At 40.4% G+C, this 17,808-nt stretch overlaps 1 protein-coding gene across 2 annotated transcripts in view; it reads right to left on the bottom strand.

Annotated features, from left to right (window-relative positions):
- Positions 1 to 924: 924 nt before the first annotated feature.
- Positions 925 to 17,808, bottom strand: part of LOC131228975 (E3 ubiquitin-protein ligase UPL2-like) — a 29,502-nt gene continuing 12,618 nt past the window's right edge. The window contains exons 6-17 of one of the 2 annotated variants that reach the window (XM_058224819.1): positions 16,624 to 17,723; positions 16,198 to 16,503; positions 15,906 to 16,113; positions 15,286 to 15,563; positions 14,864 to 15,159; positions 4,015 to 5,128; positions 3,790 to 3,936; positions 3,406 to 3,486; positions 3,093 to 3,318; positions 2,844 to 2,983; positions 2,043 to 2,149; positions 925 to 1,215 (exon numbers count right to left, since the gene is read on the bottom strand). In XM_058224819.1, the coding sequence (XP_058080802.1) occupies positions 1,113 to 1,215; positions 2,043 to 2,149; positions 2,844 to 2,983; positions 3,093 to 3,318; positions 3,406 to 3,486; positions 3,790 to 3,936; positions 4,015 to 5,128; positions 14,864 to 15,159; positions 15,286 to 15,563; positions 15,906 to 16,113; positions 16,198 to 16,503; positions 16,624 to 17,723 (4,106 nt within the window). In that variant the 3' untranslated portion in view covers positions 925 to 1,112. The remainder of the gene's footprint in view (positions 1,216 to 2,042; positions 2,150 to 2,843; positions 2,984 to 3,092; positions 3,319 to 3,405; positions 3,487 to 3,789; positions 3,937 to 4,014; positions 5,129 to 14,863; positions 15,160 to 15,285; positions 15,564 to 15,905; positions 16,114 to 16,197; positions 16,504 to 16,623; positions 17,724 to 17,808) is intronic. The other variant, XM_058224820.1, reaches the window with a different exon arrangement.

Here is a 17,808-nt window from a genome sequence, read left to right as displayed (position 1 = left end):
TGAGCTTTCCAGACCGACCCCTTTCTTTAATTTTTGTTCTGAACCACCCCTTGCTTGTTAGAGTTAGAGCGCTTCTCGCGTTTGACAAAAAATCCCACTTATAACCCTCACAAGCCTCCATTTGAAAATTGATTTCGACTGTTCTTGTCTCGTCAGAGTGACTAGACAAGAGGAGGGGTTGAGCGTTCTTCTGTTTTTTTGCTTCTTCATGGTTATCACATTTTCATGGATGCCTCGTGTTTTGTTTTTGTAGGAACATAGGAGATCCGGATCATTATGGTCCAGATTGATAGACATGATTTTTCTTGGCAAACATCCATTTTATGGCTATGATTCATTCCATCAGTGGACTTTCAATCCAGATTTGAGTGTAACTCAGCCTCGAATACCGTGTAGCTGAGAGTCCCAATTCAAAAATGGTTATTTTTTCAGGAAAATCATTTTCTGAATTGGACTGCCCATGGATGGTGAAGGAATATTGTGGGCCACTAAAGAGAACCTTGAATGCCCGAAGACCATAAAAGCTTGCTTATGGATCACAGTCGTCACCATCATTGGCCGTTCCCACCATAAACGAGCCTTTCTAAGGTGTGAACATTTTGACCATGTAGATGGACGACCAAACAAAAATTTCCTCCAATCAATCCATCAAAGTATCAACAGCAGTTCAGCTGTCCATCATCACACTTTCACCAGCTGACCCAGGCTAGGATTTTAGGGCAGATGGTGTGATACCCCAGGCCTGGATATCAGGCCAGATAAACAAACCGGCAAGGCTCATGCTGGCCCCAATGGAAACCTGGCCCACTGCATGTGAAAATGTAAGCAGAGGGAGCAACCGTCTCTATTCAAGGAGAAAAGACACTGGGAAGAGAGCTGATCAGACGAGATGAAAGGAGAGATGAGAGATTGGTAAATACAAAATTGCCCAAAGTATATATTTGCATAAAGAGGGGGAAAAACACTGTACAGAAAATAAAACATATCTACTTAATCCCATATTTCCCTTTTCCAATTTCTCTTTTTGATTCTCTTTCAAACACTTAAAAATAATATTATCTACACAACGAAAGGAGAGCAGAAACTGTTGGTCCCCACCTTCCCCCCTTTTCTCAACCGAAACCAAATCCTTCATTTGCTTCGTGGATGGCCAGAATCAATCTCTCCTGCAGTTGCTGTTTGGAAGGATACTCTGGTAGATCTAACTGGTTGAAGCTGCAATTGTCAAACAGATAAACAATTAATAAAACATAGCTGGAAATGCATGAATCATGGGTTCAAGGGATACATGTGGCACACGCTAACTGAAATTGATGATGGGTCTCTGGCGACAGGGTGAAAAAGGGGGATCCAAAAAGAAAAATGGGCAAACACAAGATTCATGGGCCCTATTATGATATGAGTATATGATGCATTTTTCTTCAAAGTAAATATTTTAACAGATGAGATATAATGCAAGGGAAGGCATCCGGTGCTAAACACTTAAAAATCTGTTGCCAATCTCTCTTTTATCTGTGGATGTGCAGAAACAACATTCATCCGTTTGGCACTGCTGTGGTGGATGGCTCGTATGCCAAAAATACGAGGCCCGGACAATACTTAGCCACCAACTGGAATAATTTGAGTCCATCGAATGTCAACTGTTGGTTATGGATCTTCCCTAACTAGTCAATGGTCCAACTGGTGGCTAGAATCATCCAACTGGTGTGATATTGTGATATGGAGTATCCATAACATGGCCTGGCAGATGAATTGCTTGGACCCCAAACATGGGTGCCACATGAATAAACTGAGGTCTATGCAATAAATGGACTTTTCCTTCGTATAAAGTAGGCATACCCGATGATCCGTTGACTGAATAAACAAGGAAAATGCAAGGGGGTAAAAAAGAAGGAAAAGAAAAGAAAACAGTTGACAAACAATACTAACAGCCACAGCAACAAGCCTCAAAGATCAATAATTGAATCATTAGCAAATAACAAAAGAAACAGATGGACTGATGATATGACTAAAGAAAGATGACTTGTATTTGTAAGGCATACCAAGTATGAGCTGAAGGCAAGTGATCCGGGCTGCCATAGGCTTTGTGAATCTGAAATCTCTGTGAGCCCGAAATTCCTTGAAGTGCGCTGAAACCTTCCAAAGGTACCTGTGAAATTTCCGAGAGAACACATCAGCATACACCAGGTAAAAGCATTTTCAAACTGAAATCTTCATTAGCAGGGAGTCCTTGCAATTTTTCAAACAGTTGCAACTTCTCTATCTAAACTGAATGCATTGGTTTTTTTTCATTTTTCCATTCAAATTAACTGCAGTTTACGGTGCTGGTTGCATTGTTCGTTCAATTTGCTGATTCAGTTTTTAACACGTCAAAAGTGAGAGAAAGATAGGCCTGATAGTTGAATGCCTCTTTCTTGTAGAGCCGAATGCAGTATAGTACAAGTATATTCTGAAACTTTCTTATAAAACCCATGTTAAGGAAGTATGTTTGACAGATGAAGCTACCAGGCAATCATTTCAAAAGGGGAGCAGCCACAATTTACACCCACCTTTGTCACTAGCATACAGTCAATTTTTCCATTTGGGAATTGAAATAGTACAAAAGCATAATATTTCAATTCTCACAATGGAAAAATGATGGGTGTGGACGATACCAACTCCCTTCTTAAAATACATCAAACTTCCTTCTTAAAATACATCATTTCTTAATCCATATTTATGCCCAGTCATATAACATAAACTTGTAAAGGCTCCATAAGCATAGTTCAGCCAAAAAAATTTCCACCAACACAACTATCCATGTTCACAGAAACTGGAGAGAGATTTAGTGCAGAATAAGTTACCTTTGATGTGCCAGTGACGAACTGCAAGAGACGAGCTTTATCCTCCTTGCTGAAACCTTGGACCACCTCCCAAAACCATTGGATAACAGGAGATGCAGCAGTGTAGCCAGAATACTCTGTGTTAGCCCTCATATCATCCACTGCAAGGTGGTCAAACATTGAAATATGCATGATGTCATAAAAGTCTAGAAATGGCATAATTTCACACACAAGGATTTTTAACAAGTGCACAACATTATGGGAACTCACAATCGATGTCAGGAAGCCCACTAATCAATAATTCCAGTTCCTTATCATTAAAGATGGATATCAAGTCCCGAGGAATCAACTCGCTGAAACCTTCCATGAATGCATTTATTTGAGGACGGATAGCAGTTGTAAGCCGATGTTCAGCAACGAGATCAACATACTCATGTTTATTCTCCTCAGTAACTCTAGTGTTTCGACCGCCGGGTATTAGCTCATAGTCAGTGACCTGCATTGCATGACCAATTAAGTTAAAACAAGGACATGTACAGACAATTTTATGAAGGGAGAGGTAGGGAGAAGTGATGGCCAGTACCTCTGTCCTTTCATACAATATCAGCTTCTCCTCATCCGCATCCATGCTGAACGTAAGGTCTAACATATCATTTATATCGTGCTGTAGAAGTAGATCAACAATTGATTAATGATGAGTTGGTAAGTGATGGGAACAATACCAAAAATCAAATGTAGAGATCGCCAAATAGGAAAGGCGAGGAAAAGAAGGCAATTCATATTTACACCCCCTTCTGATTTGTGCACCTTTTTTCTGCTTTTGGTGACATAGTAATAGAAATTTCATACTAAATATACTAATTCCACCAAAAGTGAGAAACGAGAACAAGGGTGTGTGCAACATAAAGGAGGGGGTGTGGATAGTGGTTGCCAAAGCAGAACTACTCATATAATGGATGATTCATACCTCAAGCATCCACTTCAAGTTTTTAAAGAAATCGGGGTCTATTGCCTCAATGTCATGATAGGTAACCTTAACCCCAAGAATGTGCTTATAGAAAGATCGAGTGAAATGGACATCCAGAAGCTGCCCATCAAATAGAGCCTTCCCAACCTGGAAGAGAAGGAACATATAAGATTTAGATATCATCTAGGATTAAATCACAACATGAACAGCAGAAAAGGCACCCACCACTCGCCCAACAAACTTGAAGTAGGAGAGATGTTCTGTTTGGTAAACGGAGTTGGGATTCGGCTGAAATGTTGATTCATTGCCCACCGTTGTAAACAGCAAAGCACCCTTGTCAAAAATCACCCTGGACAACAGCTGATACCACTCCCTTGTGAGCCCACCAGCATCAATACCTTCTTCCCCTTGGAAATGAACAGACAACCGCCCTTTCAGATCTTGAGTCAAACGCATCCGCAATTGGTTATACGAGTCTTCAAGAATGTAGGCTCTTCGCACTGAAATTCTCAGAGGACTGTGATGATGATCATGTTGATGTTTTATTTTTGAGCGGAAATAAGCGCGTTTGTTGTCAAAATCAATGAAACGTGGAACTTTCAGCATCAGAGAGAGAGACTTCTCAAGCAAACCCGGGTTTTGCCGAATGAAAGCATTTAACAACTTTCTGTGCTTTTCTGAGAACTTAACAAAAGCAATGTGCTTTTCATCAACTTTCGCTTGGGACCCTGGAGTTTTTTGTGCACCAGGAGTTGTGGCCTCTTCAACATCAGAAACTGTGGCAATGCCAAAGTCATGACCTGCACCTGACTGCCCAGGACGCAACTTCTCACAGGTCACAAAGAAAGACTCAATGTATGGAAGAATATTTTGTGTGCCCGCTGGAAGTGGAGGCATTGCACTAGTGCTTGCTGATGCAAAGCTCCCAGACATAGTAGACAAATCAGATGAAGAATCTGCGCAGCTCTCTATCTTGCTAATGCATGCACTCAACTCTAGCCACAAGGGCTCCAAACCTGCATTTATTTCCCATACTTGAGAAAGAGCATCATTGTAATCTTTTTCAGAGAGAAGTTGAGGATCCTTTTCTTTCTCAAGCAGTGAAGCAACAAGGGAGCTTAATGCCTGCAGTACTCTCAAGATAGCAGTCCCATCAGCAGAAGTGCTGAAGAGCGTTTTATCTACCACCCCATATCCATGCAATTCATTCATTGCAGATCTAGACAAGTTTTGCACAGAATCTGCAAGCTCAGTGATAAAGAGATGGCAATGCGTTGGAGCAATAGCTACCAATTTCTTCAATACCTCTGCCACAAGAACATATGCATTTTCTGACAAACTGCAAAAAAAGAAACCATTTGAGGTTATTTGTAAAGTAAAAACTGATACGAGATGGACAAATGACTAGTGAGAGTAAGACCCAGAACACTGCTTCATAAGGTCCCTTTTTGTAATAAGCATCCAAAAAAATCCATTAAATAAAATACCCTATAGTTCACAAATTTGGAGCATCATGTTCAACTGAACCAATTGTAGACTTCATGGGAATACATCTAAAACTATCTGAAGAAACAAAGATAGCTAGCAATAGTGACGTACATATCCGGGGTGGGGGGGACGAGTGACAATGGGGCCAAGGGATGAGGCATTAAAGCATGCAAGTCAATCATCTGCATGAAGGACTTGTGCTCCTTCAATATTGCTCACAAAACCGTTAACAATGCTAATTTCCATGAAGGGCCTGCCTCCTACCAGAACATCCTTCAAAGAATGCCCTAACCAACTCTGGCATCAGCAACCATAAACTTAAAAGGTTGAAAACTCTCTACCAGAGCAACAAGGACAACAAGCAATGGATGAATAAGCACTCCAACAATTATGCGAGAGAGAGAGAGAGAGAGAGAGAGAGTGCAGACATTACTGAACAGGGAACACCATCTTCTTGCTACTAAAGTACAACCTTCCAAACCTACCTCACCCCACAAGTTACCCTACAAGCCGGCAATCTCAAAAAACAGCACTGTAACTCCCAGCAATACACTTTTGGAGGTTCAGTTTCTGTCCAGATACTGCTTCAAAAAGTCATAGCATCTTCTCAAAATGGCCACCTGGGTTAGATTTGCATCGCAGAAAATATGCAAAGTGTAAACGGGATATGTGTAAGTTTGAATTGCCTACCCTAAAGCTGTTAATGAATCCTTCCCCTCTTGCTCATTCAAGAATTCTGCTAAGGTGGTGTTTGGATGGAAGAAACCTAAAATGTAGGCAAGGAAAACCAACATGGAATCCTTAGGAAATGGAAACTGCAGATTCCAACTCAAGAACTCAGACAAGAAGGGGTAACAGAAATGGCATTGCCCCTCACAAATGAAGAAACCAAAAAAGTAATTTGACAGGAGCTGAAAATTGAACTCGGGATGAGATTACTCGGAGATTGTCGTCCAGCAATGAATTGGTTGCAAATCGATACCAGATTCCATGCTCGAAAAGAAATGATTGTGGATTTCAAATTGAGAAAGATCCCATGTCATTATTATCATCATTTTTTTTTTTTTGACAATACAAGGTGTCCCCACCCCTTTTTAGGCAAGACTATTCCATGCGGATGCAGGCAATCACCCACAACCACGCGCATTGGGAAATGCATGGGGAGGGGAGTCGAACCCACACCTGTAGGGAGCAAACCCATGGTTCTGGCAGTTCGCCCAAACCCTGTCGAATGAGAAAGATCCCATGTCATTATTCCACGGTAAAAACTAGATAATTAAAAGGGGCAAGAATTTTCATCTTGGAAGGTGACATACAGTGGTTTTATGTGATTGGAGGTGGTTGTTATATAATCAACTTCGCAGGTAGTCCAAATCTGGGGACAAGTAATGAGGACATCAAGTCACGTATTCAGAGAAGGAAGCGGGCCGCGCCAATTTCCCTGTGGCTAAGCAAGTACCCGTGAATGTGCTGAAGACCTCATGTGCATCTGTGAGCCTCTAGAAGACCCCACACTAGGAAGATACACATGGGTTGCTTTATGGAGTGATTCAGACCGTTGGATCGAAGAGACGTGACGATCGAGCCATTGGATTGCATGGATCACATGATCGGGCCATTGATCATTGATCGTCCACATCATTTTTAGACTTTATCATATTTTAGGATTTAATTTTTTATTATTTTATATTTGGATACATTATGAGTGTTTTAGTTGATTTTATTTAGACTAGGGCTATTTTCGTTAAAGTTTCACAAGACAAGGATTTTTGTAATTTTTGAAACTTCTTAGATCTATAAAAGGAGGAGGGCGTGTGACCTCTCCATCATTGAATTTCATGATTTTTATTTTATTTTTAAAAAAAAAAAAATAATAAGAGAGAGAGAGAGAGAAGAGAAAAGCTCTTGCTTTCTTCTCCCATCTTCATGGGATTTGAAGATATTTTCATGGGTTTTGGAAGGAAGATTGGTGCGAGGCTAATCTTCATCAACGGAGGTGCGAGGTCTCCATTTATCCCCATACCATCTTATCTTTTCTTCCTCATCCAAGTATTTTCTTTGGGTTCTTCATTCTCCCCATCAGAGATTTTCATCTTCTCCCATACCCATCCACAATCCAAAGCTTAGCTGACCTAAACCCATCCTCCCACGCCACACGTGTAAATCCCACCCGCCCCTTTTGGTTTCCCACCATCATTATATCAAAAATCCCTTTCTTCCATCCCTGAAACCCTTAACCTTAAACTTAAAATTCTCAATTTTCGTACTTTCCCAAATTACTCAAACCCTAATTTTCACCCTAAGTTGTATTCAGTTTCTTATTTTAAAATAGACTATACCCTATGATAATTGAATGTCCCTACATCCATTAGATCCTAGTTTTAAAAAAAAAAAAAAAAATTTAATGATCTTGTGTTACGATGTTGGTAGCTTAGGTCAAGATTATGCATGATTTTCTTTTGATTTTCATGATATTTGCGATGAATATAGAAACGTTTGTGTTTTTTTGTTAAATATCTTAATTTGGTTATTTGATCTCACATGTTATTTAGTTCATGCATCGGTCCTGCATCAACAGGCCAACAAGGAGTCAGTAACATATCCTTCAAGATGAGTATTTGGTGTTAAAAGTGCATGAGTCAGAACCATACTATCCAATAGATGGGGTCCACAGTGTACCCCCTACTACAGCCTGAAGCAAATCCAACCATTATTAGTGGCCCAACTTGGAATGTGGGACCACAAATCAAATTGGATGCTTTATTCGATGGTTGGATTGACCTGTTGGGTCTAAGAAAAATTAACCGGATGGTTAGAGAACCACATTTACCCCTATATAGAAACCATACAAAGATTGTGGACTTCATATAGCACCATATGGCTTTTTGTGAACTGTACAGCTGGGGGGGGGGGGGGGGATACACACACTATAGGTGAGGCTCTAGTTTCTTGGAGTCAAACTCCATATGTTTATCCCTTTTTTTTTCCTGCTTGCATACTTTGCTGCGCTTGAAGTGAGATGTCAGGCTTGTGGCAATTCAAGGTGACTTTAGAGCATCAATTGGTACCTAATCATATTCCATTTGAGTGCCATCTTGTTTCCAAATAAATGTATTTTTGTTCCACTTTTTTGGGATGTGTTCAGGTTAGGGGTGGATTAAAATATGAGGATGGTGGAGTGTACTGATCACAGATGCCCACCTGTTGATGCTGAGATAGGTTGGTCCTCCAAGCTCTCAGTTTGGTCGATAATGTTAACACCAAGGTTGATAAATTTTTCGGGTGGTGGATTAGATTGATAGAGCATGGAATCCCTTTAGCAGACACCAAGATAGGTTGGGAGACTAGAAGCTCTGAAGGAATTCTTGGAATTACAATAGTCTCTAGGTAGCATTCATGTTTCACTGAGATAACCATAGGACATGGATTAGAGGACCAAAGAGCCCATTCAAAGTGCTTAGGTGAACTTCAACAGCAAAGGAGGAACCCCTCCTGTAGGTTCTCTAAAGGGTGCTTAGGTGAACTTCAACAGCAAGAGTAACCCCTCCCATAGGTTCTCTAGAGGGTGTTCTTGATTCTTGAATGAAGAAGCTGTTTTATACTATTCATCGAGGTATTCCATAACAGTAATGGTGGCCTTAACAGCCACCGCCATTACAGTTATGATACATGTAGTGGCTGTTACAGCCCCTATAACGACCATAACAGCTAAAAAAACTATTTCAACCCTATAACGGACCGCTATAGGACTGTTTTACGACCCCGTAATGCGTAACGGTTACCACTGGTATCGTTACATAACCGTTTTGCAATACTTTGCCACCCATGGACAAATAATAAAAGACCTGTTGTTAGGTCCCAACCATAGTTCAAAGTATCTCCAATATGATCGAAATATCCCTAATATTATCTCTATTTCCAGCCCGGCGATACCAATAACACTGGGAGTGATTCCGATGTATTGGCGATGTATCGCCAAGTATTACCAATATATTGATATCGCCAATATTTTTAAGTGTGTAAATTTCAAGTGTCGCTTGTATTGCCAATGTATTGATATCGCCAATATTTTTTACCATGCAAATTTCAGGTGTCGATTGTATTGCCAGTGTGTCAGCAATACTTTGATAATATCGCCAATGTATCAATATCACTAAAAAAAATTTCCCTTCTAATTTTTTAATGGGCGCATGGTTGTATAGATTGTTCAATTTATCGATGATAATATTGATAACATCGTAATATTATCGTTATTGCAACATGGGCGACATCGAGACCATAATCTTTCGTTTTCTTTCTATTTGTCGACAATTTCTTGATGAAATATCATGTGTTGTCAATATTCTGAAATATCGATGGATGTTTGGATGAAATGTTAGGTGGTTGGATTGATTTCTTTCGACAACACATGCTTTTAGGTCCCCATTAAATGGAAACTTATTGTGTCTACATTCTTTTTTTTAAAAATATTCCTAAATATGCAAATATGTGTATTTTAGCATCTCTTAAGTTTCATTGAAAAATCTCACCGTTTCCCCATGTTTCCCCACATTTTTGGTTATCGGCAATATCATCAATGATATCGATATTGTTTCCATGTCCTCAGCTAGCGAAACTTGTAGCGATAGCAATACTTCGAACATTGGTCCCAACCTCATAGCTCCACTTCCCAATAGACATCCTCCTGTTATTATCTTCAAAATTGCCTAGAGTGATCTACTCGAGGAAATTTGTGTGAGTATTGATGGGGACATCAGAGCACCTACTCAGATGTACCAAAGACAAAGACAACCACTCACATTAGCGCAACTTTCTTTGTAGATGGGTGATGAGTTCCAGATGGGGCCCACCGGGCCATTTTGAAGACCCCAGATGCATTGGACGTGCATCAGGAAGACCCCACCTTGGGATGATGCATGTGGGCTACTTAGGAGACTATTTTAGGCATAGGACTTCTATTTTGTGTCGATCCGACCGTTGGATCTTGCCGATTAAGCCACCGAGCCACCGGATCTTTTACATTTGGGCCCCTTGGACTCTGATCTTGTTTTCTTTATATATTTTTTTGTTATTTTTAGGAGTTATTTGATGGTTAAGATTGATAATATATGTTTTAGTTTTCTTATTTTGGATAATGGGTCACTTAAGTCAGTGGCATAGTTGTAATTATGTTGGATTTAATTTCGAATTTTTAATTATAAAAGCACAGGGGTGGAGTTCCAACCTCAGTAGTGTTATTGAGAAGAAAAAAAAAAGAAGAGTGGAGCTCTCTTGTGTGAAGGAATTTTCCTCCTTATTTTCTAGAGTTTATTTATTTAAAAATAAATAAATAAATAACCCTCCCTTCCAATTAAATTGTGGAAGGGTAGAAGCTTGTTTGGTGGTGGATTTCAAGGTACATTCTTCCTCTTCCTCTTCTTCAAAAGGTATTTTTCATCTTACATCCTTCTTCTCTCCTCTTCGAAAGGTATTCTCTTCTTCTCGTTTTCCTCTTTTCCCTTCCATTACAACCTTATAAACTCTAGATCTTCAATTTCCTAATTTCTCCAATTTCTAAAAATCCTAATTCCAAAATCCCCAATTCCCATGAACCATAATTTTCCAAATTTCAGATTTTCCCCTTCCTAACCCTAATCATAAAACCTACAAATCTGCTCCTTGAGCGTGGAACGTGCCTATGCTAAATTGGAAGCTCTATCTTTCCATTGGTCCCAGTTTTAATTCATTTATATGATTTCTTAGAATGCGAGCATGTGATTTAGGTTAAATTAGATTTTATTTTATAATATTTACTCCTAATTACTTGGTAGGTTAACATCTTTTGTTAATTGAATTACTTTATGGACTCTTTCATAATCTCCACATTGCATGTTAGCATTAAATGACGTGTCCTGCATCAAGTATCTTATTTGTATTATCCATGGGTTATGGATAATATTGGAATAGTAGAGTGTTTCACTCATTTAGAGGGTTCTCTTGGATGACATAAGGGATTATTTTACTTAACAGAATCACTGCACAAAATAGCCAATTGTTTCATCTAGTTTGAGGGTTCCCTAGGATGATAGCAAGGGATTGCGTTACTTAGCAGCATCAATTCACAAATAAATTTGGATATTTTCTCATAAAGTATATAAACTCGAGAACCTAATTACAAAATACCAAAGAAATCAAAACTGTGAAGAAAATACTACAAAAATAATATATTCTCACTTAAAAAAGGATGAAAGAAAAGGTGGTAGTGGTGGTAAAAGAACAAGCATAAGTATAATATATCATTGAACAGGCAACACCCCTGTATGATGCGTAAATACATTGTTCAGATTTAGTTTCATTTAAGCATAATAGTAAAGCATATGATCATATGGATTGAAAGTTTCTTGATTAGCAACAAATGGTGGAAATGGGTGAAAGTATGTATTCGATTGGCAAAATTCTCGGTCCTAGTAAACGAGCCAAATGGATATTTTTCATCTTCTAGAGGATTGAGACAAGGCAATCCGCTATCTCCTTATTTGTAGTGGTGATGGAGGCTCTTGGGAGGATATTAGATCAAGGGGAGTCTATGGGTTTAGTGGAAGGTTTTTGGGTGGATAACACAGATGATACATTACTCTTATGCCTCGGATGAGAATATCGATCACCTCCTCATTGCTCTTCACTGTTTCGAAGCGGTCTCGGGCTTAAGGATCAATCTGAACAAATCGAAGCTTCTTGGTATAAATGTCCTGCAGAAGACCATTCAGAATTTTGCCTCCACGCTTGGTTGCCGCATCGAGTCTTTTCCTACGTATTTCGTTGGTCTTCCTCTTTCTGTGGATCCCCCGCCAAAGAGCATGTGGGAGAGGGTTACCAGTAAATTTCAAAAGTACCTGGCATCCTGGAAATGTAGGTATCTTTCTTTGGGTGGTCGATTGACGCTGATCAAAGCAGCCCTCTCTAGTCTCCCCCTCTATTTCATGTCGTTATTTCAATGTCCAGGGTCGGTGCTCAAGATCATGGAAAAATCTCGAAGGGAGTTCCTATGGTTTGGTAAAGAGAATCAACGTAAATTTCATCTGCTTGAGTGGTCTCAAGTGTGCAAAAGATTCACTGAGGGAGGCGTGAATGTGAAGATCCTAAAGCTTATGAATTCCGCTCTGTTGGGCAAATGGGCTTGGCGATTCGCTTCGGAAAAAGATGCTTTGTGGAATTTGATAGTTAAAGGCAAATACGGTGCATCTCATGGGAATTGGTGGCCTAAAGATAGTTCATATTACAAGGCGTCCCACATTTGGAAAGGCATTCTTAAGACTAAAAATCCCATCATAGCTAACAGTAGGTATGTGTTGGGAAATGGTTCCGCTACTCGATTCTGGGAAGATCTTTGGCTTGGAGAACAGCCTCTCAAATTCGCTTTCCCGCGGATTTACCATCTCTCTCCTGACAATCACATCCTCATCCACAGATGTGGTTTCTCCTCCTCTGCTCAATTTGTTTGGGACATCACTTGCACAAGAAATCTTTATGACGAGGAGGTAGAGGAATTTATGGCGCTGCATGATTTCATTTCCAATTCCAAGATCATCCCCTCTCAGGCTGAGAGTATTGAGTGGACGCTTGATAAGTTAGCGACGTTCTCAGTCAGATCTCTATACGCCGCTCTTTACTCTGCGAGCAGGCCTCCGTGCGATGCGACTCCTTTTGTCTGAAAATTTCACGTTCCTCCTAAGTTCAGATGTTTCGGGTGGTTAGCAGCAAGGAATAGGATAACTATCGACAATCTGGTTAAGCGTGGCATGCAGATAGTTAACATTTGCCTGTGCTACATGTGTCAGGCAGAACTGCTCCTTTACTTCTTCCATCTTCTCTCGTTTTTGAGATCTCTTTTCCCTATCCTGGTGTAACCCGGAGTTTGCTGCGGAATTGTTGATAGCGTGAAACGGGGTCAAGCTTCGAAAACGCAAATTGAAGATCTGGCGTATGTCCATTTTGGCGATTTGGTGGGCGGTTTGGACGGAAAGAAATGACCGCTGCTTCAAGGACAAATCATCTTCTGCTAAAGCGGTGGGGGCCACAGCTAAAAAGATGATTTCAGAATGGGCTGTCAATGTTAAGGATTTGAACAGTGTGGATTTTTCTTTTTTAGGTAGTTAGGGGCTTTCTACTATCTTAGCAGTCCAGCGCCTTTTGTTTCTTTTGCTTTTCTTGTTTTCTGTTTTTTTTTCCTAATTAATGAATTTCAGTTTCGTTGCTTTTATAAAAATTAAAAAAATTTAAAAAAATTTAAAAAAAATTTAAAAAAAAAAAAAACAATATGCAAGTAGATAACCTCACAATAATTCATTATTTCAAGGCTATTTTAGGATTAAAAGTCGGCCAAAAGTGAAATGTTGGGGGTGGGCCTCTCTGCATAAGAGATGAAAGGTTTTGTAAGCCGGTTCGGATATAAGTTTGGCTCCTTCCCATCCTCATATTTGGGGCTTCCCGTATGCATTAGGAAGGCAACTAAGCATCTATGGGATAAAGTCAATGAAAGATTTGAAAGAAAACTTTCATCTTGGAGAGGTAGACATCTTTCTTTGGGCAGGAGGCTCACATTGATTAAGTGTGCAATGTCCAATTTTCCAGTTTATTTTATGTTCACATTCAAATGTCCAAAATCAATGATGGATAAACTAGATAAAATCATGTGGGATTCTTTTATAGAAAGATTTGGAAGATAACCATAAATTTCATTTTGGGAAGAAGTGTGCAAACCAACAATTCAAGGGGGTGAAGGATTACATAATCTCAAGTTCATGAACAAAGCATTATAGGAAAAGTGGGTTTAGATGTTTGGCGTAGAGGAAGGAAGCTTGTGCCTTGTGGCGAGAAGTAGTGGGTAGAAAATATGGAGTCAAGGAAGGGCGTAGATGGAAAAAAGAGTCTTCTTTGTATAAGGCCTCCTCATTATGGAAGTCGGTGTCTCTTCAGAAAATATAGTTCTTGAAAATATGGGATTCTTACTTGGGAATGGAAGGAAGATCCGATTTTGGGCAAATGTGTGGGTCAAGAATCAAAGTCTAAATGTTGTATTCCCTCGTCTAGCAAATATCGCCATAGACGCGAATGTGTTGGTAGAAAAATGTTTTTCAAGTCAAGGTGAAGAAACAATTTGGGCTCCTCAATCCAGAAGAAGTCTTAATGATGAAGAGATAAAAGAGTTTCTAAGGCTTTTGGATCTCTTGTCATCTATGCATCCGGTACTTTCGGACGAAGATACCTCCATGTGGGTCATTCAATTAATGGTTATCAAATTAAAAAGAAAACAGTGAGTGTTCCAAATTTCAAGGGTAAATACAGATGGTTGATGTTATATTCTCAGGGGAAGTTTTCCATTGTGCTCCATTTACAGTTGGATACATGATTTTGGCGGCCTGGACTCCCATATGGCAGTGCCATGTACAAGTTTGAAGTGTCGCCAACATTTTTATACAGTGTAAAATTAACATAGAAGCCTAGCCAAAAGAATGAAACATTGCCCATAACAGATTTGATCAAAGAAGCATGCACACAAATTTCAAACTGCAAGTAAAGACAATAAGATGACAGATCATTGTCGTACCCTTCTCGTGCGAGCAAAGAGCATAGAAGTCGAAGTTCTGGTTGTGGTAGACTGAGCAGTACAGAAAGGACATCATTTTCACTATTTAAGCCGGCTGCTGAGGGTCTAGAGTGTTCATCAGTGCTAGATGATTTAACATTACCACCCGAAGAAGATTCAACAGCATCAGAATTAGTATGTGAATCAAGCAAGGCATTTTGAGAACCAGATGGTTGCTCAGAAGGCGCCCCGGAACTGTTAGATGGGTTGGAATTGCTTTCTACACTATCAATGATGACTTCCAATAGATTTAACAACTGAAACAGAAAGATAAAAAGAAATTATTAATTTTATTTTTAAAAAAAAAAAGAGGAGCAACCCATTAGTATCTCAGCAATTTTCCATCAGGCAATTGACTAAAAAAAACAGATCAAGGGCAATACCTGTTCAAGATGAGCTACACTCCTAAAATACAGCGGTTGATTTAGGAGACTCAAAAGCAGGACTATGGAAAAATCTCCCTTCTGTTGTTGCTTCCTTGCTGTTTGGTCATCTTCGATAACCATCACAGCTTTGCCACGCAAATGAGCAGGACTCTGCAACTCTTGTGTGGACACTCCTGGCAGCCGAAGATGAAGTAAAAGCTTCGCCACATTGGGGTGATTTCGGGCCAGGTGTATCAGAGTTTCTAAAACACGCCGAGACACAAGGGGAGGAACGCCTAGAAAGCAACCAATAAATCAAATTGAGAAGTACCTCAGTTCCCATCTTTCACATGTTTGAAACCAATAAAACTCAATAGCCACAATAGTTCTTCTAAGTTATTTTATCAGCAGCAAGGCTTATTAAACTGGAGAATCCTGAACTCAGTGCTCATGAATTATATAGCGTAGACATTTCTTTCTTTATTTTCAGAATATATGTGAGCACATTGAATTGAATACAAACCATAGAAAAGCTTATAAAAGGAAACGAACAATTAACAACCTAGAAGACCCTCTCTTAAATCCTAAAAATTTCCGAAATGAGATATAGTGTGTATCCAGAAAAAGTAATATCTTACCATCCAAAAATTGAGGACGAGAATACATAACATTGCTCTGGCAAGCATACAATCTATATGAAGGTTCTGCAGCTGCATTTAAATTCTTAACAGGGCCCCGTATATCAAGCATCAGCATATCTATTAAAATTTGCACCAAAGCAGTTCTGGTCTCATGATGGGCACAGAGATTCAAGAGAAGTCTCTGAAATTGTCCCTTATACAGAGGCTGTAAAAACAAAATCAATATGTTGGCCGCATAAGATATAACTACCATGGATAGAAGGTTAATTCTAATAACACAAGCAATTACCTGCACAACACGAAGCAACCGAATCATGGCCTTAAGAGAATCTGTGTCAACTAGAGGAGCCCCATCAGCTTCGACCAGCTTGCCTCCTGCAGTTCTGCGCGAGGAGATGCCTCCTGCAGGTCTATCAAGGCTTGATCCAACAGCATCACCCCGTCTAGAAGACTCACCCCGCCGGTTTCTGGGGTACATGCCAAGAAGTGTGCGGCTATGATATTGATGAGCAAATCTTTCACGTAACATATTTGCCTCCGCAACAAGGGCGGGTGTTAGATTGGCCAGAATAGCATCTGAAGATGTTAAGAGCACCTGAAAATGAAACCATTACAGGCATAAGAAACTGAAGAATCATGCATTCTGAAATATGACGTATACCCTACAGAAGCAAATATTTCAATCAAAAAAAAAAAACACTTCCTAGGAAGCTACCTCTTCCCGCAAATCAGCAGGAAATGTCGCAATTATTGAAACAGTGTCCATTTCAACTGGTTGGCCTTCCAATTCATGTGATTGATGTAGTCTCTGAGCTTGTTGTTGTGCCAGCACTTCTGCTCGGATATCTGGGGGGAGGGCAGCAAGGAATTCAGGATCAATGTCTCCCGCAGATTGAGGTGGTTCACTTGATGGCTGGGCCACTTGACTCTGTTGAGCATTAAGAACTTCGGCTCGTAACTCTTCCGGAAGAGCATCTAGGAATGCAGGATCAATTGAACCTGAGGCTGTGGCACCATTGATTTGTTGCTCCTCGGCTGGACCACTCTGATCCCCTCCTTGTCCAGGATGTGGCAATACTTCACTAACACTTTGAAGAGATGCATCTCTGCCACTAACTGGTGTGGCACTCCCCAGTGGTACAGTCGCTCTTCTCATTCGAGTCTGCTGCAAATCACCCGAAGCCATTCTCTCTGTGGAGCCTTGCCTTTCTCCACCATCATCATGCCCATCAGCACTTCCTATTTCCACTTCGAGGCTTCGAAGACTTTCCCCTAAAGTTGCCCCACTTCCACTGCTCCCTTGGCTTGCTGCCTCCACATCCCGTACAACTGCATCATTGCGTTCGTACTGCATATCAATGACCTGTGTATCCGTATTTGGAGCATTCCTTTCTTGAAGAAAACCGTTATCTGTTGGGACAACAACAGTATTGCCAGTGACATCCATCACTGCTGGATTATGGGAGGACATAACCACGCTTCCATTGTTTGCATGGTTTTCGACGGGTGTTTCTTCCGTTGCAACTGACTCTGGTAACTGGCTGGCCTCCTCAGCTTTATCTTGAGGTTGTGCAGTTGCTGTATTCGGATCCACAGGTTGCTCAGGAGCTGGTCGTCTCAACTGGGAAACAAGTACCTCCTCAACGCCTGGGGGTACAACAGGCGCGTTAGATCCACCTCGTTGCTGGCTGTCATCAGACCACATATTGAGACGATGTCCTTGCCTTCCACTCCTCAATGACCGGAAAATAGCATCTAACCGTGATGAAGTGCTTTCCAAGTGTCTGTCTGAGATACTAATATCGCCTGCATTCTCTGAAAAGATTGAACTGTCAAAAACTGCAAGAGATAAAACCAAGATAATATGTGTGTGTGTGCGTGAGTGTGTGTGTGGCACAGG

Source organism: Magnolia sinica, chromosome 16 (assembly GCF_029962835.1).
Source record: "Magnolia sinica isolate HGM2019 chromosome 16, MsV1, whole genome shotgun sequence".
NCBI classification, from domain to species: Eukaryota; Viridiplantae; Streptophyta; class Magnoliopsida; order Magnoliales; family Magnoliaceae; genus Magnolia; species Magnolia sinica.
Note: the sequence above shows the minus strand (reverse complement) of the source record. Positions and strands in the feature narration are given on the sequence as shown.